This window comes from Typha angustifolia, chromosome 6 (genome assembly GCF_048772165.1).
Source record: "Typha angustifolia cultivar Huaian chromosome 6, ASM4877216v1, whole genome shotgun sequence".
Lineage (NCBI taxonomy): Eukaryota > Viridiplantae > Streptophyta > Magnoliopsida > Poales > Typhaceae > Typha > Typha angustifolia.
The window spans coordinates 3,597,087-3,624,958 of record NC_133244.1 but is presented as its reverse complement, the minus strand read 5'-3'; the positions used below and the strand labels follow the sequence as shown (position 1 = coordinate 3,624,958).

Below are 27,872 nucleotides of genomic sequence, written 5' to 3'. Positions count from 1 at the left end.
CTCAAATTATCCAAATATATTGGTAACTCAGGCATCATCTAGATTCTGCACCAGTTCAAAATATTTGAATCAAGATGAATATTAAGATTGTACAGCCATGTGTTGAAATGGAGAAAAAGAACTGAGATTAGTCCATCAAGAGTCCTAACAAATATATATAAGCACCACAATGAATGATAGTGCTCAACTATGAAGCATGAATACGGATATGAGATATGAGGATACGAAGATATAGATATGGGAATATGAAGATACGGATATGGGGATACGAAGATACGGATATGGGGATACAACAAATACTTAAAAGTAGAATACGGATATAGTATAAATACGCCAATAAATAAATAAATAATACATTTTCCATCTACCGTCAACTATTACAACATATGAAAAAAATATGATTATCTTAGTAGTGATAACATAAAGAAAGCTACATATTTAATATCTACATGCCTAAAATTTTATAATAATATTATAAACAAATCTTATATGAAATTCAAAATGTTGGTAAAACATTGAAACCTAATTCAACTATTAATCTACAATTAATTTAGATCTTTAAATAGCCTTCAAGTTATATGTTTAATTCATTATCAAACAAACAAAACCTTGAAGAATCATAAATGATTGGATAATCCAATATATAAGTATATGTTTTATATCATCTTTTAGCAAAAATAAGAAAAATGATTGGATGATCAAGAAACGTATTAGAGTCATATCACATTGTATCAAAGCTACATCCTACCGTATCTGAGCCATATCAGCGCCATATCAGAACATTAAAATTAATTTATTAAATTTAGATACTCCTCCAATCATATCCGATACGTACCAGGCCATATCGATGTTGTTTTGATATCCATTACTTATCAGATATCGGTATGGAAGGACAAACAAAGTATCCGTACTTCATAAGCACCTAGACTTGTGGTTGAATGCAAATTCTAAACAATTGCATAGCAGTCGATAGCAAAAACGAGAAAATAAAAATCATAAGAGAAAACATGCCTGAAATTGTCAATAGGCAGCAATCCCTCTCCTCTTCACAGGCAGCAAAAAACATCTTGGCAAGACCACATGAAAGAAACCATGAACCACTGAAATGTAAAAGAAAAAAAGAAGCCTCCTCTTAGAAAGATGATACCATCATTTTCTTAAACTTCACTGAAAATATCAAACAAAACAGATACCACATGTGACAACCCATAATTTATAAAATAAATAAATAAATAAGAAATCAGAGATAATCATTTAAATAATGAAGGATTTAGTTTTATCCTTTGTCTTTCAGCAATTAAATAAATTAAAATCTTAAATTACCTAATTAATAAGAAAGGAGATTAAATCATACCTTTTTTTAAAACCTATTTGGGATTATCTTTTTGAGAAGTAAGGAAAACAGAAAAGAAGATTCGAAAGTAAGGAAAAAAAATTAATTTTTCGCCTCAAAATCCATGAACACTATGATTAAGATTCGAAAATAAAATTATTTGGGATTAAACAATTACAGCAAGTTCCGACTCATATTTTCTTAAATTCTCTATTATTCCAAATAATATAAAATTGAGCTGAGTGGAAGTTATTTTACTAAAGAATATTCTATTAAATCTATTTCATAATGTCCAGTCTACTTACATAAGAAATTTAATTCAGATAATGTTAATTATATTACATGCTTAAGAAATTCACTATTCAAAAACATTTATTAAGAAATTAGAGATATCAAAATTTATATTGATTTTATAGAAAACCCTGTTTATTATAGATTATTATTTCTTTATATTACTAACATATTAGAAATATCATACTTAAATAGAATTTCAAATTTTCTGAAAATATATAGAGTTATCTTTTATTTCCAGAAAATAAGAAATACAAAGAAATCTTTATTTGTAATATTTTATGAATAGATAGAATATAAGAGATCTATGAATTGAGAAAATTAATGGCATCAAATCTTTGATTACTATTTTTTTATGTTTTATATACATGAATTGTAAAGATGATTTGAGATGTATATATCTTAAAAAATATTAGCATCCACATGTCATATAGTTTTGGACAATTCATATATAAATTTGTGAAGAGCTAAATCTAAGTCACCATATGGATCACTATGGAATGGTTCCACTTAGTTTTATTCTGCATAGTATTTTACAAAAAATATATGTATACTATTTGTTATAAATTACCATATTCTCGATGCAATAGTATTTTTCATTCTATATTATTCTTCATGTTATTTATCCTTCGTGCAATGTTATAATTCTTAGAATGTTTTTGTGCATCTAGTGAAACCTGATTATGACTAGGTATGACTGTGAGAACAATCTCTAGACTAGATCAAAAATCTTTCTATGGTAATTTAAGTCATCTTAAAATTTAGGAAATTTACATATTCTTGATCACTATGTGATCCTTTTGGGTAATTCTAGTGGGGTTATGGAAAAGTCCTAAGCTAGACCAAAAATCTTTCTAATATAACTCTAATCTCTCTCAACAATTAGAAAAAAAAAAAACATGGTGCATTTATAACTCAATAATACCTCTTGGTGATCCTAACTGAATCAGTTATGAGAAAAAAAATTGAACATCATCTCGAAGATGATTTCTAATTAATATGAATCCACGAGCACAGATTCAAGAAAGATGACATTTACTTGTGTCTTGTTATTCATGTTATGAACACGATTAGCATTATTCATGCACTACAAAATATTCAACTTGAATTTTAAATCATGTTTTATGTATTATGGTTTTCAATTACTATTACATCTATATAGAGTGGGTTCACCAACCGATGCAATATGAGATATTATAAATGAATTATAATTCAATTTACTATGTATTGAACTTTGAAATGGAGACAAGAAAAAGAAATTCTCATTTTCTGAGACGACTTTTGTATACCATTATGATTCATGTCTTGCTTTTATATGTATCATATATTGATCTTTTTTTTGTTAAAACATATTCATGGCAGAGTTGGTTTACTTGCTAAACTTATAGTTCATTATGATTTATTAACTTTCAAAAAATTAAAAAGCCAATTAGAAAGAACTATAAGTCCCCGTTCACTTCTAGAATATCTTTTATTTTTTAATTCTAGAATATCTTTTCTTATTCTAGAACAACAACTAAACATCATAATAGCTCTATTCCAGAATAAAAACAATATTAATTACTATTTTACCCATAGATTCAACTACAGTCATCTCACGTCATGTCAACTCTCTCTGCTATCTCTCTCTCCTCTCTCTTAATCTTCTCTTGTACAGTGCAAGTAAAATCGAGAATGGGGGATTTTTTATCTCATCCACCATCTCCCTTTCCTCAATCTCTTCCAGCATCTCTCTCTCTCGATCTCTTCCACCATATCCCCTCTCTCGATTTCTATCGAGCTTCCCTATTCCCATCATTCACATATTGGTGCTGAGAAGACAATAACCGATTGCAATCATCAAAGTGGACGATTACTAAGAACTTGCGCCTGTTAGGCATCACCGTTCGTCGTAACAATAGGTCCATTTATTCAATTGAGAGAGATTAGCAATCGTGAAGAGCTCTCTGGCCAACCAACGGCTAAAGTGAATGGGGTCGTAAGACCATAGGATCTTTCTGTTCTGGAAGATATCATCCATAAATGCCCGATGTTATTAGTACCGGTGCTCTTTTTGTTGGGGAATATTTATTAGGTGCCAATATGCAAGTGGACAAACATGGGAAGTGTACTCGTTATCCAAGAAGCAAAATTACATCATGTTAAAGCTAATTTTAAAATCACTCATATCACACATGCACAATTTGAAATATTGTATAAACACCAGATCAACAGCCAATTCCTGGGACTCTGTTTATTCACTCTGATACTGCTAGCGCAAGACAATGAAACAGCTCCTTAGGACCTCTTTGACCATTCCTTTCTACTTCACTACAATTCTTAATGGTTATGTAATGCTGAATTTCAAATAATCATGATTCATTGATTAACCTCTTGACTGAATTTCTGTGAGAAAAACATAATAACTCTATAAGACTAGTCTTTTATATTAGCGATATCCTAAGCACCATAAGCAAGTCTGCCATATTAGACTCATGAAGGATTACAAGAATGATCAAATATAATCTAGCGAATTCAGAAGACTAAGAAAAAACCACTGTTATTGTTTGCATGTAATTTGAATAGAATAGCTTATATCATAGGCACTTCTGAGTGTAAGTTATCCATATCTAACCAGTAAATGAGAAAACAGGCATGAAAGAACTAATTCACAAAATAATGTGAAGAAACCAAGCATAAAATGCTATTAAAGTTTGAAGTGAAATAGCCAAAGGGATCAATTACAAGAATAAGTTAAAATTGGTGACTACTATTGAAAGATGTAAGCTACATAAGAACCCAATTCATTGGAATCTGCAGTACCTCAGCAGAATGCATGCCAAGGTTCCACATACAGAATTCGTGCAATAAGGTACCTTGGAGCAGCATGCACTTGAAGTTCTCCGCAATAACATTGGTAAAAATATACTTACAATCCTAATTTATTAAGCCTAACCCATATGAACAATGAAATCACAAATTCCCAAGGATTTAAATGCTTCCACTGTGCTATGCGACAACCAATTTCATGCTGGCGCTAAGCCACTAACACTTATTCACTATAGTACATGCAAGGCAACATGGCCCATGTCTTGCAGCATAGAATTTCATGTTAATTATTGTTTTATCTTGAAAATGCAAGCCCACCTTTCAGCTGCCATAGTTCACAAATGGACAAAAATGGTAGTAAAGATCTTCATGTATAATAGTCTAAATTGACGAAACTAGAAAGTAACACAAAATCAAGAGCTTTTCAATAATGCCACCACCAGTAATGGAAATTGTCACCATTCAACTAGAATGTAAGAGAATAATATAATAACACAAATTCACAATGTATTCACCTTGATGGACCATTTATTTCTGTTGCGAAGACGGGAGATTTCAGTGCCAACTCAAAGACATGAGAAGGTGCACTACATCAACAACAAAGCAGCATTACCATTATGTGAACTATTTTGATTAAGAACTATTGATGACAAAACTTAACGAAAATTCAAGCTAAAGTTATATTTACTTATGATAAAACATAAAGATAAGTTCTAATAGATCCAGAAAAGAATATTATTCCTGCTGTGAGATTTTCCAAAGAATTCAAATTAGATCCAGAAAAGAATATAACCATTTTCTAACATAAAGATGATTCCATGTAGCAGTCTCTTACATAGAAGATATTCTCTCTCATATTTTTCAAAAAAAAAAATAAATTCTAGGACTGTACAAAGAGGGATAACATGGAAAACTCCAAGCATAATATGTAATCTCCAAATGATACGGTCCAACTAGCTCTGGTACCAAGCGGATCTTACCCAACTGAGGATCGCAGTCAAAAGAGCCCTAGACAGCTAATAAGTTCTTTTGTTGCTACCTAGATGCAGCGCACACCACGCTCGGTCTGGCACTCAGCTGCTTACGGATATTTAGAAGTGGTGCACACCAATGCAGGCTACTGAGTATGGACAACCCAATCAGGTGATTTTTTTCAATTGAAACTTTAAGAGAGACTTCCTAGGATTGTAAGGGTTCATGAGGTAGTGTCTAGACTGAAAGGAAAATCGTGATAAGGCATAGCTTAGCGATTGGTTGATCTAGGGTTTAGATGTAGTAAATGGTAAATGAATTAAGGCCAGGGTTGATATGGGTGATGGTGAAATGTGAGTAATGGTTCTGGTACAGTTGGGTGCAGTGTGAAAAAATACCATTGCTGTGAAGAGGAAAGCCACTAAATGGAGAGGGTTACAGGGGGAGAGGACTTACTAAATGAAAGCTTTGGTCTTACAAGTATTTGGTCATGTAAACACTTGCAAGCACTCATAGACATCACTTATCACTCACAAAAACAGGAAACTTAATTATCTAAATTAAGATATTCCCAAATGAAGTGCCACCACTCATTCTTGAATTGTTCAAACATAACATAAGTTATGTAACATTTACTTTCGCAACTTCAAAATACACAACATATAAAATATTGTTTGCCTCACGAAAAAGAGGAAGAAATAAAGAACTAAATAACTGCCAAAAAGCAATAAGCATGAACCATCTTCATCAACTGGGTAAAGATTCAGTTACAAATCTGATATTGTTGGTACATAAAGACCATAATAAGACGGCAATATGATTGCCAACAAACAAAACTAGTCTAACTGAGAGACTAAAAAGATTTCTTGTGAACAACTAGAAAGAAGGTTAAAATATAAGATGGTTTGAAAATCAACGCATACCAATTCAAAAATTCTGCCAACATTTTGAAAAAATTGGAGACCACACTGATATTGTTCACATCTTGGATTAAATTGAACATCGAAGTGCAAATAATGTTGACAACATCAATCCTGGCAGAGCAAAAAAGAAGTAAACTTTTAGACAAAAGAAACCATGTAAAGTTTTGGGCAAAAGAACATTATACCATGTATAGAACTTTAGCATATTTTGTTATTTACCAACCTAACATCCTTCTCAATTTGCCCTAACTCTTTTGAAACTCCAACAGCTAACGACTTCTCAGCATGTAGCAAAGAAAGACACAATGCCTACAAGAGATTATTTGGATAAAAAATGGAATATTATGGGAAACACAAAAAGAAATAAGAAGTACAAACAAAAAGGAATAAAAAATAGACCTCAAATAATAAAGAACTATGAAAAATCAAGAAATCTTGAAGTTCATTTTAGCATGACTTACAAGGGCAAAGTGAAAGTAAATGTTAATGTAGACCATTTGCTCGTAAGACTAACTTGTTCCACTTAATGATTGCAAATAAAAAATATCTACATGCTCCAACATGCCACTATATTCTTATAAATAACCATACAATATTCTGTTTCTTAATAAGTGACCAATTTTAGTCGTAAAAATCCTTAATGAACTCAAATTTCAATTCTTAATCTACAGGATAATGTTCAATAATTAATATATAATTTACATTGCGAACATCTCGATATACCATCTATCTAAACCTAAATACAGACATTATATGGCGCTGTATCATGCGTAAGATCTAACAATTTTTTTATATAATGTGGCAGTTATCATATTTGTGGATGGCATCCAAAGAATACAACTACATGGGCTAATAGCTACATTCACGTAAGAAAATAAAAGAAGTAATATCGCATATACACATCACAAACATGCAAGAAACTACGAAGCATGGATAGGGAGAAAAGATATATTTGTGCATGTGTGCCAACTTGTGTACATGCACTGAGAAATTATATATTAGGCAAATTTGCATTTAACACCCTATATTTTGTCGTATATGTGGTTTGCACCCTGCACTTCTTATATTTGCAAATTGAACCCTGCATCCTGTGTTTTACCAAATATTTGTAGTACGCACACTACCATTAGCTTCATTAACTAGACTTAATGAAACGCCTAGATTAAGTTAATTACAATAAGGACATCACCAAAATAAGATTACCTAACCTAAAAGGTCACAAGAAATGTCCATGTATGCTTCTAATCAAAACTCCAAGTGAACCTCTGCCCAAATGGCATCACCAGATACCAAGACAGAGATCACATCAGTCATTGGTAATTATACTATGTGCCCTCCAAGATATATTTGCACGACATCATCTTACTCAAAAGAAAACAGAGCAACCAAAAATACATCCCAGAAAAAAGTCTGAATCCAAGTGAGCTTTATAATCTTAAGCCCAATACGAGCGAGAAATCTAAGACCATATTATCCTATTCCTAACTATGTTGTATCTCGTATCATGAAAATTTTGAGGTTGGCTCAAAAAGACAACCTAATGGAGGACACGGGCGAGCCTAGAGCGAGGAACCAGCTTTCCCTTACTGAAGAATTTATGCTTGGTAAACCTAACAGTCAAGACGTCTATATCCATCAGATAAATAATTTCATATCTGGAGCTAATTAAGCAGTGTTATGGCTCTTCTTGTCCACACACCAAAGACTGCATTTGACAAGCTGGTGGCACTTCAAAACTACAAAGAGAATCCTGGTACAGCATATACGTATAGCAAACTTTTCATGTGTCCTAATTAAGACATTTTCATATTAAAGAATATATGACAGGAAGAAAATACAGAAGAAAAAAAAACAATACAGACAAAAGAATATTTTATTTATATAGGCATTTTTACAGCTATAACAGACAACAGATGTAAACTCAGGAAACAACAAACAGAAAAATATACAAATGCTTATCCACATGGCTGTCAGGTAGATACAAGGTTGACATAGCATCGTGAAAAATAAATGAGAGCATGGAAAAGAAAGTAACAAATCAAATGATTACCTTATTAGAAGATATTAACCGACAAAGTAGGTCAACAATATGATAGACTTCCTCAAAATTGTATGAATGGAGCCCTTGTACCAGTTTAAACAGAAAAAGAAGAATTCCAGAGTGTGCGCACTAGTAGATACGGAACTTGTTAGAAATTATAAAAAAAATCCAGAAAAACTGATACTAGAAAGAAAAAACGGACAAAGCAATGCTAATCTCAATCTCAATAACAATTAATTTGCTAAATCAAGCTTTTCAATTTAAGAAGAAACTATATACATCATACATTTGTCTAGAGAATTTTTTTTAATATATATTATCTACTATACACAACCAACAAGGACATTAAAAATAAAGGAAGGAATACACTATATAACATGAAAAATATTCCAGATTATGAATTATCATCAACACCAATACACTGGGAGAGTTATATGTGTTGACATGAAAGAGCTATATGTGTTGACTTTTTGCTCAAAATGATCTTGATAGTTTAAGGCTTTGTAGAGCTATATGTTGGATAATGACTTGAAAATCAATCTTAAAGTCATTTAACAGGAACCATATATTATATGGCTTGGTTAGTGCCTTAATGGACTAATGGTAACATGAGATCACACAGGACTGAAACCCGGAAACTATAATATTTCAGACTATAAAAGGGACAGGCCATGTTACAGCTAGGGTTGATATGGCCAGCCCGATTGGTATGGCCAAAACTGATACTCTAGTACCTGGAAATTAAAATAGGACAGACAGTCAATGGCCAATACTGATCATGATTTCCTGAATTAAAATGTATTTGAGATGCTAAGAATATCCTAATTATGTGATATGTGATGTGGTTTTGATTATGATACATAACTTCCCATTTGTGCTCTGAACCTTTAATTTGGAATTATGCTTATTTGCTTACATCAATTTGGATAGCACACTAGTAGTTATCTCACACTGTGATTCATACCATTTTATATCCTACCAGTTTAAGGTTAGCTATTTAGACCGATGCAGGATATATATCCAATTCTCTATTATTATTTGATATGCAGATGTTGGCTAATGTGCCACAGCTTACTAGATTGTAGCCCATAGATAGACCGACTATCATGGCAAAAAGTTTGTAGACCTTTCACTTTTATTAGGCACACTCTCAATGCGTTTGCAGCCAGCCACACCCATCTACTATACTGTTAATTAATAGTAGGAACTGTGACAATATGAGCATGACATACTTCAATTTACCATGCATGATCGCATATTTCTGATGTTATTGTTTACATGGCTTGGTGTCATTGAAATATACACTTTCCTGTTCTTTTTTTGTGCTCTCTCTTGATGGTCCTTGTAATTGCATAATTTGCAATATGAAAAAATTAGCTTGCATTCCACTATCCATATACTCCTTGAGTACCCACAAAATGAAGATAGATGCTTGAGATCAAAGAAAATGTTAATGTAACATACACTTATCCAGCATTGCCTTAGATATCCAAGCTCAACCTGTAAATCTTTCTATGTCATTCTACCCTAGCAATAGATTAATCAGCCATGCAAGATGGCACATCTTGTCTTGATAGCAGCTAGCATGAGAATGTCAATCTCCATGTGATACAAAAAATGAAACAGGCAGGCAAGCAAAGAGGAGAGAGAACAAAAGAGAAACAGAGGAAAAATGTAGGGCAAGCAGAGATTGGAAGAGAGAGGTTGAGAGTGTACGACGAAGAAATTACACCAGACGAGAGAGCGAGAGAAAGATTGTTGGCATCCTCACAAAGAGAAGCATGACAAGATGTTCAACACGGATCAAGGTCTTGTCCAACACAACCAATCTCAAAAGTCCAATTATCCAAAACTAGTAACATTTTCATTCCACAATTTATACACCTAACCTATGTTAACATGTTTTAACTTGCATAACTCATTTACACAACCTGAATTATATAATGTAGCTACTTTTTGGTCGGCCTAGAAGTTTAATACTTAGTACCTCAAAGTCTACAACAAAGCAGCCTAATAATCTAATATGTGTGTTATACTTATACCAGCCAACTTTTTCATGAGAAAAGGAATATATATCAAACTCAAAACATGTTTATAAAGGTCTCAAGTGGTTTTGGATTGCATATCAGCTCAAAAATGTCACCCTTAACTACATAGAATTCCATTGGACCTTGCACCAGTTGATATGAACTTTTTCCCAATGACCAATTCAGGCATGATGTACCTGAACCAACCCTATTAACTTAAGTTAGAAGGCTATCAGACTGGGTTCATGTTAAGGCCAGAAACTACCAAGAGTGAACACCTCTCTCTCTCTCTCTCTAGGTTTTTAGCAGGCAAATCCAATTGAATAAAAACACAACCCTCACCAGATCCCTAAAAATTCCTAATCCATGATTCCCTTCTTCCCAAACCATGTGCATCGTTCTCCTCTCGACAACAGCAATCTCTCCCCTCTCAACAAGGGTCTCTCCTCTCAAAGGTTAATGGTATCTCCCCTCACTTATCTCTCTTTCTGTCTCCCGCTCTCTCACCCTAACACACCGACCACTGACACACTTTTCTCTCCCTCTTCCTCTCCTCTGCATAACACCCTTCTTGTCACATGTTGCCACCACCTTTCTGCCCCCTCATTCACTGCCACCTCCTACTTTCCCTTGGTCTCTTTCTATGGGTCCACCATCTCTAACCTCTACACTATGTCAAATAGATAATATCAATTAGTATGATTATGTGATATATGAATTTTTAATACTGTAGTATTGAGTGAATTAGTGTAATTTGATTGTGGTCATGTCATTTGTACATTACATAATATATGTGTACATATATATACATATGTATAATTGTATATATTTATGTACATATGTATTGTACACATAGATATATACATAGATATTTTCTTACTACTAAAATTTTATATAATATATTATTTATCATATATAAATAAATTTTATACATTATTCAAAAGGCTGGACAACCTAAGCATACTCTAACAACCCAACTCCCCTCTCTCTGTCAGTCCCTCTCTCTCTATAACAACTTATCCTTAAAAAAAATAATAATAATAAAAATAATAATTTTTGCATGACACGATGTGGCCGATCTCTTGCCATGCTGGGGTGGCGTGAGCTAAGGGTGCCACGCACCCCAGCCGCCAGCCCGGCCAACCAGGCCGAGCCAGCTAGCTCCGATGGGCCCACCAGCGCCGCAGCCACAGCACCGACATCCCCACCACCTCTCTCCCTTTAAATCTCTCTCCCCCTCAAGCCGGCGCCAAGCCGCCGGCGAGAGACCGGCTGCTGGCTAGCCACCAGCGGCCGATGCCCTTCTCGGCGGCGCTAGTCCTCCCCTCCCTTCCTTTCTTCCTCTCTTCTTCTTCTTTTTCCTCCTTTCTTCTTTTTCTTTCTTTCTTGTTCTCCTTTCTTAGCTTCTTCTTCTATTTCTACAACAATGCCAGGCTGAGCCCTGCACCGATGACATTACTTTTATTATTTATTTTATTTTATGTTTGTTTATTTATTTAGTTAGGTATTGCTTTCTTAATTAATGTAGATAAATTATTTAGACATTAATTATGCTCATAATAATATATATTCTTCAACATGATGATTATTAATAATAATTAGTATAAGTAATGATTAATTAGGTTATAACTATTACGCATAAATATAGGTAACACTTTTATTTATTTATTTATTTATATTAGATTTATGTACTAATATTCATAGTATATGCATTTTAAGTAATTTTAACAATTTATTGTATACTATTGTGTGTAAAATGAGATACTAGTCTTATTAATTTATTTATTATTTTGCATAATTAAGTAAATACTATATAATTTCTGATTAATCAAGATAGAGTAAGAATTATAAATTATCTATACTTATATCTTATTTATAATTATTTAGCTTTTACTTTATAATTATATATTTAGAATATTTTAAATAAAAAAGAAAAAAACATTTCTCTGTATGTTATAACTAGCATTTTCTGATAATAGTATAATTATAGTATTTAAATCATATCTATAATATAGATCTAGTTATGTAATCAAAAATAAAGAAAAGTGATTCTAAACCTAATAAACCTTTATATTATACTTGAATTAATTCTAATTAGATAAACGACTAACTTTATAGTACTTAAATATTTTTCAGATCCCGAACCCCCTCATGTGAGACCCCGTGAACCCTGTCGATGAGTTGACGTTTAATTGACGAATGTGAGAGATACGTGGTTTGTGTCTTCTGATCATACTGTGAGTAGTCTTATCCCCTAGACACCTTTCTCAAATTAGAATATATTATATGACCTTATCTAGAGATGATTTCAATCGAGCATATTTTATCATGTATTTGATTAGACTAATTTGTGATATGAGTATGCTGGTGATATATAGAGATGATTGGAGATAACTACACTGTTATAATTTTATGTCCAGTTGATCTGTAGCATGAGTATGCATACGATAGATTAGCATGGATATGCATGTGTCGACTAAATGGTTGGAGACTACATTGTATTATTTTTCTCTTGATTCTCCACCTAAATTCCTATTATATATTGACTTGTTATCATACTGGATATATGCATATGATCTGTTATTTAGAAGAACGGCATTAAATGTGATTGATAGGATAGTTGATAGAAAACGTGAGGATATCCGAGTGGATGCGAGGGTTAAGACGCGCTTAGTGGATAATTGATTACTCAACATAGTCGCTATCCTATGGCCTTACGTCCGAGATCGTTGATCTGTATACGCAGCAAACATTCGGACACATGTCATTCGCTAGGATATATGTGGCGAATTATCCTCACGAGGTTTCTATCAACTAAAAGGGTGCCCGGTCTAGATGAATATTGATACCCTAGCGGGTGGCAGAGTATGGTTATATTTGAAATACTCGTTGCGGGTGGCAGAGTATGTTTTGAGCCTTCCGACATGACGTGAAGACCAAGTACCGGGTGTTGACTGCGCATAGTGCTCTAGTATGATGATGACATATAAAGATGACATTGATGACTAAGATGTTAAGAAATGTATATGATTTCATTATCATCTGATTACCTAATTATCGAGTGGTCAATATACATCATATATGATTGCATTTAATATCATAGTATGGTCATGGTCGGTATACATCATATGTCATATTTGAGAGAAAGTTATGATGATAGTATGACATAGAGATTTATTTATTCATTGCCGAGGATTATATATTTTTATTAGTTATAACATGTTATCTACTTTTCATTTATGTATTATTGAGAAATATTCATATACTCATTCATAACATAATGCTCTTTCTGATTCATATTATCCAATACATTATTTACTCTCTGTTTGATATCACTAATTCGATGTAAAGTTTATTCACTAAGCCTTTTGCTCATGACTCTCATTATTTCGTTTCAAACTCCTCAGATATTATGGTACGTGATAGCGACTTAAGATATTTTGAAAAGATATTTTAAAGTAAAAATGAGGTGAGCTATAGACGTTAGATGGTATAAAAGATAATTTAACCAGATATTAAGTTATACCATTATTTGATATTTGTACTTCATTGTATAAACGATGATTTGTATAATATAGATCAGATTATAATGTACTCATATAGTAGTGATTCTAGTTATATCTTGATGGTTTGTCGTGACCTGTATGAGCCATGCCAGATTATGCAGTTATCTAATATGGTTGTTGTGAACTTAGACATTCATATATTAACAAACTTATTTGGTTGATAGTATGATTGATCTCTGAGATGGATTATATTGAGTACAAGTGTATCTGTAGGTGACGAGCCCCGCCCGTTCTGTCGCATGCATCATGCGTGTCGTGTGGACGCGTGGGCGTGCACGTGCTCATGCTGGGCGAGGGCATATCCTGTATCCCATGTCCGTAACTGTATTCATATCTGTGCTTCATAGCTCTGCTACGTGTCCAATTTTATAAAACGAAAATAAAAATGAGGATAGAACTTGAGTATATATGAAATTTAATAATTCTATTTTTGTAAGAAATGTTGACTAGCAATTTTAAGGACATATTTATGAATTTGCTAGCCTTATGTTTGGAATTCGTAGGAGACATGCTATAACAACATAGTATACTATTAATTTAAACATCAACATGTATACAAGATTTTGGTCTATATACATATACAAGTGCAAGTATCTTAAATGTATTGTATCTTTTCTTTAAATGTTTGTCGTATTGGTGCATTTATATAATGTTGTATCCTTATCATTATTCTTAAATGTATCAGTATTCATGCTTCATGGACTAAAAGGCACAATGGCTCAAACATCATAATGAACCAAAATTAACACATTAGAATGGAAGATTCAGGTGTCAAATATGCCTAACAGCTACACAATAGAATTCAGAGGAATAAGAATCTTTGAAGTTACTTACCTCCCAACGAACTAATACAGCATTCTCGCCAATAACTTTTAACACATGTCCATGTGTTCCATTAGGAATTACATGACCTTCGATACCAGGTATCGTCATCTGGTAATCAATCTCTATTAGATGGTGGATGTTCACAGCAACAGAATCATCGGGAATCTCATATAATGTTGTTATACTGCTCATCTTCTCTAGATAGTTGTATCTAAAAAAATGATAACCATAAGGAGACTCGAGAGAAAATTTACGATGATGCTATAAGGAAAACGAGTAATGTAGTAAATACTAGGTCTTCAAGAACTTATTATACTGCTCATATAACTGTAGAAGTTCAATAAAGGAGGATAACATTTTAGAGTAGAGATAAAAAAAAAAGCAAGAAAATCCACATCAGAAAATAGAAACAGAAAGATAATAAAAACTACTAAATCAACCACCAGACAAGATAGTCATATAAAATCCAAAGACTATGATAAAGTAAATTGGATGAAAGTATGAAACTCTTCTATTATAAACTAAAAGTAGTCTCTGTAATTTGTTGATACAATTTACTTGTTTTAGCTTAGTTTTTCGGTGTTCTGGAACAATAGATAAACTTACATCAATAAAATTCAGGCCAGTTCCCTTCCCTTGATCCTCTTTTCAAACTTCACATGCAAGACTTTTGTACAATTTGGTTTCCTCTTTATTTACATTTTCTTTTCTAGATAAACATAAGGCAACTGGCCAAGTAATGTCATGCCCCAAGAAATAGTTTCCCTGTTTGAGTTCACTTTCTTTACTGGATAGATATGAAAATAGCAGATACCTTCTCAATTTGAAATATGTATTGGAATGCCTAGGCCTTTGTGCAGACATCTACCTCATGATACAGTTTAACATGATTTTTATTTGTTGGTGTCACCAAACCCTTACTCTAATACCAGCAGTTGAAAATACCATGGGACTGTAAGAGAACAATATACGAGAGAAAAAAAAACAAAAAGGCTATCACACAAGAGACACAAGATTTTTATGTGGTTCACCAATGTGGGTTTTGCCTACAAAGATCCTGCAGTTTTACTATGTAGATCATAGAAAGCGAATTCAAGAGAGAAATTACTCTAACTCAACCCAAGAACTCACATTTGCTCTCTTCTCTCTCAACTAGACTCACACCCTCTACTAGATCTCTCATAAGTTGTTGCTCTTCTAAGCTCTTGTTGTGTTATGTTGTGTGTTGTCTGTTAAATCCTCCTACTCCCCTCATATTTATAGGTTCTTATAAAGAGGAGATAAGAGAGTTCAAAAAGGCTTAGGATAGGATAAATAACAGATGTTAGGTTTTCCTTACGTAAAGGAGAACCTCTAAAACGGAAATCCTCAAAAAGAAAGACCTCAAAAGGAAACTAAGAGAAATAGGAAAGTCTCCAAGTAAGAATCCTAAAAAGATTAGGAATCTCAAATATTCCTTAAGAGGAATCAATGCAAGAAATTTAGCAGAGACGAGTCCAATTGGGTCTCCACTTCGACATCTATTATATTCTTTCTTGCATCCACATTAAACCATGATCCCTTCCTTAATCCAAAAAGGGAAGCATGAAAATAGTCGAAGCTTTGAACTTTAAAAGCAATATGATATTCATACAGTGAAAGTCTAAAATAAATGGTATATACTTGTGAGAAATTTACAAAAAGAAGACCATATCTTATGAGTCTATTATGGTTTCCGAAAGAGCCTCTACCTTTTAAATAAAATATTCATTTAAAACCTTAGATTAATTTTAGCTCATCTCATCCTTCTCAAGTCCGCCTAGAAATATGATATGAGCTGGCTAGCGCTTGCATTTATGACCAGAGGCAAATCAGTCATCATAATAAAAACACAAATCATTCCTTCTGTGCTCCTCCAAGTCATTGGGTACAAAGCTATGAAACACGGACACTTCAAATAGCATGCCGTGTCCGTGTCCGACACTTGTCGGACACCGACACTCGTCGGACACTCATTGGACACGTGTCGAATACTTCTACGACATATTCCATATTTAAAAAATTATAGAATAAATTAGGACACTCCATAGACACTTTTAGACACTCTTGAGAAACTTTTTGGACATAAGATTTATCGATTTTAGGAAATTCCTGCATATGCTAGAGAAATATAATGCAACAATCACAAGTTAGTACACACAAGAAAATTAATATTAATGCAAATTATTGTAAAATCACAGATTCGCCTATGCCATCCACTGTAGTTAAGTAATGATAGTTATTTATTCTCAGGTAGTTAGATATTTATTCTTATAATATAGAATTTTATTATCACATATTAGCATTATCATTTTTGGCTTTGTAGTATTGTAGACGTTTTGTTTTTCTCTCATGAATAATTTATGCATGCTTATGTATTTATACTATAAGTTTAGAAAAATATTTCTTTAAACGTATCGATAATATATATAATGCTTTTATTTATTTATTTTGCCGTGTCCTAAATGTATCGTGTCCTGTTTTTTTAAGATTTGTCGTATCCCCGTGTCCGTATCGTGTCATATCCTTGTCCCGTATCCGTGTCTGTGCTTCTTAGGTACAAAGCGACGTGAGATCATCTATTGGATAGGCTTTGTCGTAGGCGCAGGCTGGGTTGAGGCAGATGCAATCTCTAGTAGGCTATGGGTTTGTGCCGTCTTTCTTCTTTCCTCCTTAAACTCCATCAAAATAGCTTCAAAAATGGCCTCGTCAGAAGTAGTAGGCCTCAAAGCCTTAACCTCAGTCTGAATGTCAGGCTAAAGCCCACTAATAAAGGTACTCTTCAAGGCCTAGTCAAACCAGTTAGTGGTCCGATTGTAGATCCGCTTGAACTTCTCCCGATAAGCTCGAACTGTTGTTGACTGAGGCAGTTTAGTCAATATAGCATAAAAGTCCTCGTATTGGGTCTGACCGAACCAAGCACAAATCGCATATGCAAAATCCTACCAAAACTCAAATGGTCTAATACGACTATTTATCTAGTTTGATTTCTTGCATTTATTTTTGGCAACTACCCTATTAGTTGAGTCATAAACTCAAATACCTGCTAAATATGGACTCAACTTGTTAATTAACTAATTGAGTCTAGACTAGTCAATAAATTGTTTTAGTCGAGTCATGAGATGTATGGTGAACCCGAGCTCAACTCGAGATAGTTGAGTTGAGTTGGTTGATCAAGTCTTGATCAAAGTTGATTTGGGGTGAACCTTTATAAATATATGAAGGAAACCCTAATTGGGTTGAATCTGATAATTGCATTGGCATTACTGCCCCTATCTCCCTCCTTTTTGCTTTAGCCGTTGACGCCCTCGCCTACCTCCTTCCTTCCACAGTCGATGTCCTTGGACGGCCTCCTCTAACTATTAGATCTTTCGCAATATCTCTTAAAAGTTACGTCCTCAAATCTATTCAAAACCGTTACGAATCTAATCAAGCCGATTCATAACATGGTCGAGTTCACTCAGCCAACTGGCACCATCTAATCATCACGCCCTCCAAGTGGAATGAAGCTAGCTAGACCTTCTAGTGGTTTTGCGTGCGATAGTATTTGAAAAAACTACTCTGCTAGATTAGTCCAATCTAGCGAGTCTCCTCCAAAAATTTTGAAAAATCAAACTTGACAGTCCGAGCTTGGATCCCAAAATGCGGCCAGTCATTACGAGCCAAGTAACCTCGTGATTGAGCCTGGTCACATGGGACATGGGCCGACAAGTCCGGCTAATGTCACACTCGAGCTGTATGCAGGTTCGGCTCAATCCGGTAGTGCTGGCCCACCAAGTAATTTCACCATTCATCCTCGGGCTCATACTCGTGCTTAGGGTTATGTTTATAGGTTCCAAACTGGTTTGCACGAGGTGGTCGAACTAGTTCACAAAAATTAGGCCTGCCTCGAAAATATGCACTTTATTATCTTGATGAACTTGCCCTAACCCTAACCCTAGGGCTAAAATTGGATTTCAACCTGTAGGCGCCGCCACAGGCGGCTATAGCCTCGACGGCGGCTAGGCAGGGTAGGTGGCCAACAATAGTCACCAACCGACATGTCCACACGATGACGAGCGGCGGTGTAAGGCCAAACTTGAGCTGGTGCAGCAACAGCGGCCATGGTGCGTCGCTGACGAGTCTATCGACCCCCGACAGTTGCCAAAGGGACCATGGCCCCACTGCAGGTGAGTGGCAGCGATGGGAAGCCACGACGGAGCCACCCCGACGTAAGGGTAGCTTCCTACAGTGGTGGCTGTCGGGTTCGACCACCGGTCGGCAACCTCGTGCCTCCCTTTGCCCATTTGGGAAGCTTACCCTTCACAAGGGGAAGCCGAGGGCACATCATCTCTTAGAAAATCTTTCCGGTCATCTATCTTTCTCTACAGCCTGCTTGGTATGTCCTTTCCTAATAGCAGAATCTGAAGAACCTCAACCATTAGATTTCCATCCTTGATCTCCAAGGTCAGATCCTCTGTTCTCATTCCATGGGTTTGTATTCAACAATCTTTCATTATCTGGATTATCAAAGTTCCTACTATTCAAATTATTTGAGTGGAAGATGTATTTACATTCCACTGGCTACCCATTTCGCATGAACTATTTCTTACACTACTATCCATATGTTGACTTGGTGATTCTATCACTTCAGTCCACTCCAGTTCATTCTAACTTTTGCAAATACCATCTTATCACAAGGCATATATAGTCCAATCTCCTTTATTGACTTTTCAGATTCAATGGTATTTCATTGCACTTTTATAGAACTCCAACTGGACAAAGCTCCATAGCTGCTATTTATTGTTCATTGTTCCATGATTTGGCTGCTACTAAACTTTTTCATCTCCCAAGATAATACTTTTCCAAACATTGTAATCATCTTTAGTATTATCCTTAAATGTGGGCTTACCAAAACCACCATCACATTCAAGGGATAAGCATTCTTTAAAATCATTCTCCTCCTCAAGGTCATCAAAATCTTTAAAACATGCACTATTTGACTTTCTTTGACTGGATGTTGTCCTTACCAAAGACAAGTCATGTAAGACTTTCTAGTGTCTTTTTCATCTACCTTGCTACTTGCAACAAGAATTAGGTGAAAAGGATCACGATAATATAATATATCAAGTTTACCTGATTAATAAATGTAAGGCTTCTTAGGTGGATATACCCCAAACCTAAAATAACTATCCGTGGATTAATTAATTAATTTAGGTAGGCTTGTACTTATGTTTATTATCAAAGTAGATTCATAATTGTGCGGGGATGATGTCAGGCAAATGAATTCTCTGTAGTATAAGAATAGTGTAATATTGAAGTAATGTTTACTTTATGAGTTCATCGCATTTATATTATACATAGGTAGATGTTTATTCACCGTTCAGCATACTTCATAATTATTCATGGATTATTGGGGCATTTTTTATTATAATATCTTCGATGTGCATGTCTTATGATTGATGATATTAATCACTGCACCATCTGCACGTATCACCTTGTAGTTAAGTTTCGTCTCGGTAGTGCCCGTTTACTCGCTCAGCCCAAAGTTGAGGTAGAGTGTATATTTATTACCTATATTTATATCGGCCAATGCCTGAGATCGTGAGGTCAGGAGGGGACTATCAAGCACTGCGTGCGCCGATTTGAGCAGGCGTAACACTGCCGAGTACTGAGACTAGATACTAGGTGATATGAAATTATGATTGAGAGGTAGTGGTCATAGACCTAGCGGTACCCAATGATGCAGGGTCAGGACGTCTATTGAACTGTGAACTCTTTCCCACTGTATGCGATGATTTTGCTCTGTGCGATGATTCAACTACAAGTAATGATTCTGTTCTGTGCGATGGTTTACTAAAGCAGTGATGATGTTGATGATAATGGGCCTACAATTGTGGTCTTTAGTTTGGTAGCCACAAATAACCAATCATATGCAGCATCGTCAGGCATGTACGGGCGGCATTTCTGCTAGTTCTCTATCCCTCCTTAATATTTGAGATGATGTTTGAGGCTATGTTTATTATGTGATGGATAGCTCTTTGAGCATATTATGATAATTATGACTATGGTTCAGTGTGAGCTTGATAAAAATGACTTAATAGTTTAAATGTACATATCATGCATTTTTTATTTAATACATATGAGCTATTGATATGTTATATGTTGCATGGACGCATTACTATAATCATGTTGGCATACATATGTACAATAAGACATCCTTCGTTATCTTATTTTTAGACTGTAGAGATGTATGTTTGCTGGGCTTCATGCTCACCACCTTTTAGTAGAAATATTTTTTAGATCAGTAGATGACCCCGAGTCTGTGGAGGAGCTGGTGAAGATTTAATTATACTTTTCTTTATTTATTTTAGTATTGTAAAATAAATTATATGGATTGTAGCCCCTATGCGGGCATTTATCTTGATGAAGTGTGTGGATACGTATTTTGAGACTTGTTGCAGCTTGTGTTAATTTTAACTCCATTTAGCTTGTTTTTATTTGTGAAAATATTGAATTTTATCCTGTATATTATGTACAAATATTAACCATCAAGTCGCATGGAAACCACATGGGTTTTACTCACGTGGGGAGCACATGTATTTCGAGGTAGGTGTTTCAGGTACCATAGCCACTAGCCGAAGCTTTACTACAGCAAAAATTGCTGCTAGTAGCAGTCTTCCAATGGACATTGGCGCGAAAGGAGGCCACATATCTAGTGTGGGTGGTCCAAGCAATGTGTTGAACGTGGAGTTTGGCGTCGGTAGGGCCTAGATTGTCGCTAGTGGGAAGCTAGGGTTTTTGGCCCTAGCTCCCACCATGGGTGGGCTAGATGATGTCGAGACCGTCGTAGCCAGCTGCTCCGACATCGCATCGGCGATATTTTGTGTTTGCAGTGGGGAGGGGCCTCCACCATGGCCAGAGTCGTGGTTGCCAAAAATGAATTGACTTCTCGATCCTTTCAGAACTCTCCTTCGACTTGGTCGAAAATTCTTTAGAAAATGCTTTTGCCCACGCTGATGGCTCGTCGTTGCCAATTGATAATGAAGGAAGGGTTGAAGAACTCCCACAGGAACAAAGATGAGTTCCTGATCCTCCATGGTCGCCTATTCCTCGTTCATCTTGGATCGCATGTTAATCATCGTACAAAAAACGTCAACTCTAATACCAATGTTACGATCCAAATCTAGACCGATCTAGAGATAAGAAATTATGATATTTTATATGGTGATAGCCTCGTGAGTTAGGGCTCCAATGGTTCTGATTTCACGAAAATCCAATGTTTGGATGAAAATATATTAATAAAATAGTGTGGCAAAGTCAAACAGAACGATAAATAACTGATGTTGCGGAGATCGTCGGAGGGTGACGGATAGCCAAGGGTGGCTGCTAGTGGAGTAAGATAGTTAGGGTTTGGAAGATTGAAATGTTTCTACGGCTATAATCTACTCCTAGAAAAATAAAGGTGATCTAACGGCTATGGTAAAAGATAAAGATGAAAATAATGATTTAACTAAACTCAAATTCATTCATGAATAATTATCAACACATATCTACTCCTATTTATAGTTATAAAAATCCGTAGTGGATCGAATCCACATGCGGATTATCTGACTTATTTGAAATTTAAAACAAGATGATAAAGTTACTAACAAACTCAAGTCGACTCGACTAACCTAACCTACATGATCGGATCATAACACTAGAAGTAGAGAGAAATGAGAGAGATAGGACACCGGTGAGAGAAGAAATAAAAAAATTAGAAAGAGAAGAGAGAGGGGGGGGGCCATTATCAGGCGGGATCGGATCAGCCGATATGACTGATCCGGCCAATACTTGGACAAGTTCGGCCATGTATGGCCGATCTCAATCCGTTTCAACCGATCCCACTCGAGATCGGTCGAGAGTTAGAACCATGCTTCAAACTTCAAAGCTTAAGCCTTACTTAGAACTGAGAACAGCACTGAATAATTCAAACTGAAAAAATGTCAAATACGAAAAGCTCATTTAACAATTGGCCCGACAAGAATATCCTACTGAAAAGCAATATGTTGGGAACCATGTTTTGTTTCATACTTTTATCAGAATAACAAGTGACTTCATCCGTCACCAATTGAGCAACATATCATAGAGAGGTATGGTTTCTACATAATGACACAATTACAGTATCCAGATTCTAGAGATCATAAAAACCAGGGGAATCTAGTAAGCAAAGCAGCAAAAAAGGGAGGATCACATACACGCACTGTGCAGCCCAACTTCCTTCACAAACAGCTGATAGAAAGCGAATAAACTCAACCGTTTGGAGAGGGTACTCTTTCTCTAACATATAAAGGAGAGATCGAATTGGGCCATCAACAAAACTATCTTTATCCCAGAATTGCATACAAAGTGATTCCTGAATTTTACAAGAGAATAACTAAGTAATTATAATGGCTATCATGTTTGTAATCTTAACTACCACTGAAATCATTAAGCTTGCTTTCAAACCTCGCAACGATAAATTTGGCACAGAATATCTAGAATCATACTCAGGTAGTTGTCTTCTGTCTGAGAAGAGGAAAGAATAATTGGATCAGTCAATGCAGTTCATCACATAAAATTTGGCATGAAAGTAGTATTAACAAAATGGTGTAAGCTAAGATTACCTGAAGAGATAGTTCATAGGAGGCAATGAAAGCTGAAAGTAAAGTTCTAAAGATGCTCAAAAAACCAGAAACAGGACCCTGCAAAGATAATTTCATCAGCTTGTTTAAAAGTTAAAAACTTAAAAATTTAAAACTAATCATTGATATTAATTAATTCAACTCAAGGTATTTAAACAGAGCAAAACATTACCTAGATTACAATAATCCAATGCTACAGAAAAAAAAAAAAAGTAGTTTTGGTTCATAGTGATATATGTACACAAGGAACAGATAATGACATGGCAAGATATATTTATCAAAACTACAGCACTAGAAAATGCATGCATTTTTTGGAGAAAGAACGTTATTGCAAAATAATGATCAGAATGGATAATGAGCTGGAGAGAAACCTGAAAGGGCATAAGCAAAGAAATTAAGGATCTAAGTTTCAGCCAATAGACAATTTTGATCCATGGCCGAAACCAATCTTGCAATTGGGATTATCGGCGTGGTATTGGCCAATCCGATCTGTATTGGGTCGGGATCAGCCGTCTACTCCAATTAATTGGGTCAGATCTGAGAAGTGACCCGGCAATATCGAATAATTGATAATCCTAAGCGCAGTGACAAATTCGTTTCTTCTCTCTCATTCTCTTCCATTACTCCGATGGACACCCAATGTAAATCACCTCGATGTCCAGCAAACTCCTCAGCCAAGATACGACCACCTCAGATAAGTATTTTTCTTTTTTTCCCTTTCTTCACTTTCCTTCCCTTTTTTGTTCAACTTTGTTCAACATTATTCGTGCAATGTTATACTTTGTGAAATGTTAATCTTAGAGCATCTAGCGGAACATTGATTATAGGCAGGTATGACTTAGAGTTAATCCCCGTATAGGCTGCTCTACGACTTTTTGTGGCAAATCAAGTCTGCCTAAAAAGTCTAAAAATAATACTTACTTAAAATCACTACAGTGATTTTCCTAAGTGACTAGCAATGTAAGAACCAGGAAAAAATTAATTACCTCCCCTCTCCCTCTTCGGCATGCGACGAGGCACAACAGATCGGCCGAATCCAAATCTGTTTCGGATTTGGATCTTTACCCTATAAATAAAAATCCTAAATCTCTCTCTCTCCTCAACCCCCCCAGCCTCCTTTTTCCTTTCCTTCTTCTCCTTCGTTTCCTTCTTTCTTACCGTCAAAATCGTGACGTGGGTTCGGCTCGTCGAAGCATCGCCGGAGGAAATTGGGACCACCACACTCCTCCCTGGTAAGTCCTCTCTCATCCCTCTAGTTTAATTTCAATTTAATAAAGTAAATTAGAAATACATAATTTGGAGATTTCAGCTTCGCCGGCAACTCTCGCCGGCCGGCGGCTTTGGGCTGCTGCTGCTAGTGCTCGAAAGCTCCAAGCCGTTGGCCTTGCGCCATGGTTGCCTTCTGGAAGAGCCCTCGTGGCTCCAGTCGTCGTCGGCTTTAAAGTCGGCTGTCGGTGGTGGGTTCTCCTCCACTTCGTGAGGACAACAAAGTAGAGAGAAAGAAAGAGAGAGTAGGTCGTGAACAAGGTTCCCAGTATCGGGATCGGAATCGGTATCGGCCGTCCAGAAAAACGATACATATCGGCCGTATCAGCCATTCGTATCGGATCAGACTTTTTTTTAATTATATAAAATTCTAAATATTATTTAAAAATGCAGAAAAATACAGAAAAATTTAAAAAAATGAAAAAAAATAAGAAAACAAAAATTACTCACATATGAAGTCTAAAAACTTAAAAAAATGTATTAACTTACTCAAAATTTAAAACTTTGTTAAATACCGAGCTGGTTCTCGTAAATTTCTATAGTCTTCATCATCATAATCACCATAAGTTTGTAAATGTTGATGTCTGGGACCTGATGCTCCAAAAAGTGATTCCATCATACTAGTCATATTGTATGGATCTTGTTGTGTGACTTGCGTTTGAGGAGGATAATAATCAACATTTGGATCTTGTGCCTGAGAATACTGAGGATACTGAGGATAATAACTAGTATCTGGATCTTGTGATGGCTCTAAACAATAAATACTCGATGTACCATAATCATAGGAACCAAAATGCATCTCATGACGTCGCTGATATGTATATATATTCTCAATTTCTCTGTTTTAACTCCTTATACCTCCTTGACTTTCCTCAACAAATGTAGATGGAATGATCTCACCACCATATGTATTATTAGAACTATGACTAGTACTAATAGATATATTACCTCTCGCTGTTGAATAACTCGTACCAGCCTCTGCCCTCGTCGTGGTCTTTCCCAATATTTCATCTAACCATGAGTTATCTCTGTCATCTAATACCCTGTCCTCTATCTCTCTGATCCATGGAGTCAAGGAGTCTTCTTCATCAAAAACATGATTTAAATCAATCAGTTGTTCATTTTCTGCCTTCCTTCTTAAATTTCTCTCCCTCAATCTCATATTATAATAACAAAAAACTAACTTCTTCAATCTTTCCATTATCAATCGATCGCGTGTTTTTGTGTGGATTAAGGAAAAAATAGTCCAATTTCTTTCACACTGAGATGAAGACACAGTTTGACTTAAAATCTTCTTTGCTATTGGCGTCAAATTTGATGCCTCCTCCCATCCATAAATAGACCACCATTCAGCTGGAGTGTTATGAGATATAGCTGCAGCAACTTTAGCAGTACTGAATTGCTCAGCTCTCAATCTATAACTCTCCATCTGAAATCAAAATATATTATTAGCTTATTGATTATATTGATTATTCAAAGTTAAAACTTGAAACAAATAATAATAAAATTATTTAATTGAATCATAACTTACTTCTTTATCGCACAGGATTTGTTTATGAATATCGGGCTCAAGCTTGCTGATTACCTTTCTAACCCCCAACAAGACTTTACTATCATTATTGACATTTTTAGAGAATTGAAATCTTGGATTAAGAAAATACCCTGTAAAAATTTAAAAATTGTAAGCATTCAAATTTTTAAATATTCATAAATAAAAGTAAATTAAAACTTAAAACTTAAAAACATGCTTACCAGCAGCGTGTATATCTCTATGTAGTTGTTTGTTCCATCTAGAATCAATCATCTTCCACCACTTTCTATAACTTTAGCCCACATTTTCTTTATTGATTCTTTAGCTATGTCCATTGCCTCATATAAGAAACCCATCTCAGACTTGTCATCACTGTCTACAAGTCTTAATACTTTGACAAGAGGCTCAAATACTGCGTTGGCAATTGTAATATTATCCCAAAATGTATTTTCAAGAGCCATATTTTTCAAAGTTTCACCTAAAGATTTATCTTTAGGTTTTATATTCTTAATTTTCATAGACCACTCATGTGATGTAAACATCCGTATAATATCATCCTTGTAGCGCATGATGCTCTCCAAGGCTAAAACGTGAGTGGCAAATCTAGTGACGCCGGGTCTGATGATCTCCCTACCACCAGTCATCTGCCTGGGTAAATTAAGAACCCAACCATGGTTATATATAAAATTTGTTAACCTCTGACCTTCACATATGACCATATCAATTTCAGGCTCTTTTACAATATCCTCTGACATCAGATCAATACAATGTGCAGCACATGGCGTCCAATATAAATGAGGTCTTTTAATCATCAGTAAATTTCCAGCAGCTTTATAATTTGCCCCATTATCAGTAACCACTTGGACTACTCTTTTTTCACCAATTTCTTGTACTACCTCATCCATCAACTGACAAATATAATCTGCACTTTTAAAATAAGCAGTAGCATCCACAGACTTCAAAAATATTGTCCCCATGCCAGAGTACACTAAGAAATTAATTATATTTCTTCTGTTTTGTGTACTCCACCCATCACACATCAGTGTACAACCAAATTCATCCCAATACCGTTTAAATGTCTCAATATAAGTATGAAGTTCATCTACCTCTGAGTCAAGATATTTAGTAGCAATATCATTTGAACTAGGAGGGGGAACACCAGGCCCTACTGATTGTATAGTATCCACCATAGTGTGATAGTAAGGGCTATCAGCTACATTGAAAGGAATATGATTGTAGAAGAAAAATTTAGAGATAGCTCTACCAATGTGTTTCTTTGCATTTTTAATTCCTTTGAGAGCTGTCTTGATTGAAGTCTGTGTACGACCCTTTTTTTTCTGAAGATATGTATCCATTGGTTCAATATTTTCAGAATCTGCTGTAACACCAGGAGTCCTATGGGTAGAATTGCTGCCCCCATATTCTCTCTCTCCTCGTATATTAACTGATCTAAATCTCTGAAAGTTACTACCAGTGCTTCTTCTTATCTCTTCCTCTTTTCTATGCATATTTCTACTCTCTTTCATTGCCCTCCTCATCTGTCTCTCCTCCTCATCCTCCTCACTTTGCTCACTGCTATCATCATCAATCTGTACAGGATTATGCATCAATTATTCACGAATCATT

The 27,872-nt window shown here is 35.2% G+C and overlaps 1 protein-coding gene across 2 annotated transcripts in view; it reads right to left on the bottom strand.

The window, feature by feature from the left end:
* The window catches only part of LOC140760869 (uncharacterized), an 84,973-nt gene that overhangs the window by 30,737 nt on the left and 26,364 nt on the right, over positions 1-27,872 (bottom strand). For both annotated transcript variants that reach the window (XM_073097928.1, XM_073097929.1), the window contains 9 exons: positions 23,432-23,509; positions 23,274-23,333; positions 23,024-23,181; positions 14,796-14,997; positions 8,378-8,497; positions 6,551-6,636; positions 6,328-6,438; positions 4,948-5,019; positions 1,012-1,100 (listed from right to left, as the gene is read on the bottom strand). In XM_073097928.1, the coding sequence (XP_072954029.1) occupies positions 1,012-1,100; positions 4,948-5,019; positions 6,328-6,438; positions 6,551-6,636; positions 8,378-8,497; positions 14,796-14,997; positions 23,024-23,181; positions 23,274-23,333; positions 23,432-23,509 (976 nt within the window). The remainder of the gene's footprint in view (positions 1-1,011; positions 1,101-4,947; positions 5,020-6,327; positions 6,439-6,550; positions 6,637-8,377; positions 8,498-14,795; positions 14,998-23,023; positions 23,182-23,273; positions 23,334-23,431; positions 23,510-27,872) is intronic.